General features: G+C 61.3%; 1 protein-coding gene across 1 annotated transcript in view; it reads left to right on the top strand.

The window, feature by feature from the left end:
- The first annotated feature begins 677 nt into the window (after window positions 1-677).
- The window catches only part of RAB3GAP1 (RAB3 GTPase activating protein catalytic subunit 1), a 36,559-nt gene continuing 35,829 nt past the window's right edge, over window positions 678-1,407 (top strand). Inside the window, exons 1-2 of the mRNA XM_019553607.1 lie at window positions 678-730; window positions 812-867. Of these exons, the coding sequence (XP_019409152.1) occupies window positions 713-730; window positions 812-867 (74 nt within the window). The 5' untranslated portion in view covers window positions 678-712. The remainder of the gene's footprint in view (window positions 731-811; window positions 868-1,407) is intronic.

Here is a 1,407-nt window from a genome sequence, read left to right on the forward strand (position 1 = left end):
CCCAGGAGGGAAAAGATAAATACAGCCTGCAAAATTCCTTGGTGGGTTCGGAGTAATCTGAGTTCTTGACTCTGCTCTGACCCTATTTGCAAATACACCTTTTGTGCCATCTAATGAGTGTGTGTCTGTGATTTTGGTGGCCTCCAGAGAAACGAACCGCTTTATGCATCAACTGTGCAGGGGAGCAGTTTACTGCACAGTAACCTTGTGTGTCTACACATGCACACGCTTACGGCTGGGCAGCAGGCAGTGGGAGGTTTCTCCCTGCCCTTGGGAGCTGCCTGCTGCCAGGGTGGGCTCCACCACAACCCCAGGCAGAGACTACGTCCCCCTGCCCTGGCAGCTCCGAGCTGCCATTTTAACTGGGGAGCGGGGGGCTGGGAGACCCTTATCTCCCAGCGCCATAGTCCCGGGCCGGTGCTGGGAGACCCTCCTCTCCCAGTCCTCAGGCCCGTCGCGCAGCGGGGGCTGAGGAGCCTCTTCCTTGCCCACCTCTGCGCCCGCGCAGCTGGTTGCGGAACAGGCTGGAGAGGCTGTTAGAAGGTGGACAGCCCTGATTTAACACAATAGCAAGCTGAAAGTAAACCGCAGCAACTTCATTTGTCGGGTTGTTTCTGCCACAGCCCGCCCCTACCGGCGCCTTCCGGGGGGGGCCTGCGCCTGTTGGCGGTGCCCGCCGGCTCCCGGCAGCCTTTGCGCGCCGCTGCGCAAGATGGCGGCGGACAGTGAGGTGAGTCCCGGCCCAGGCCGTCTCCCCCCACCCCTGCCCCAAGGTCCCGCCGCCCCGCGCTCACCCGCGCTCTCTCCGCAGCCCGAGTCCGACGTGTTCGAGATCACGGACTTCACCACCGCCTCCGAGTGGGAGAGGTACGTGCCCGCCGGCCCCTTCTCCCCCCGCGGCGGGCTGGGCCTGGGAAGGGGCGAGGGGGCCGTCCGGCCCGGTTCGGCCCCCTGCGCTGTGGGGTCCAGAGCAGGGCGAGGAGGATCGTTGGAGCTGGGGCCTGTAGAAGAGGGGACTTGAGAGTGGGGTTGACAGCAGCCTGGGTGTCGGTGGTGGCCGGTGACCGAACAAGGAGCAGCTGTGTAGGCTGGCATCAAGGGAGGTTTTACTTGGGGATTTAGGGAGAGTGTTTTTTCACGAGGAGAGCAGAGGTGCTGAATCTCCATCCTCGGAGGTTTTCAAAACTCAGTTGGACAAAGCTTGAGCTGGGATGGTGAAGTTGGGGATGGGTCCTGCTTGTAGCCCAACGGTGGGGGGGGGGGACAGACTAGATGCAACCTCCCTTCAGTCCTCGTTTTCTACGAGTCTGTGACTGATCCCATGGATAGGAAGCATCCCTGGAAGTTGTACGGGGGGATTTGTGTTACTGGTGGGTTCATTTTGCCATTGCTAGAGAAACCGGGCAT

This window comes from Crocodylus porosus, unplaced genomic scaffold, assembly GCF_001723895.1.
Source record: "Crocodylus porosus isolate Cpor-Errol unplaced genomic scaffold, CroPor_comp1, whole genome shotgun sequence".
In the NCBI taxonomy this organism is placed as follows: domain Eukaryota; kingdom Metazoa; phylum Chordata; order Crocodylia; family Crocodylidae; genus Crocodylus; species Crocodylus porosus.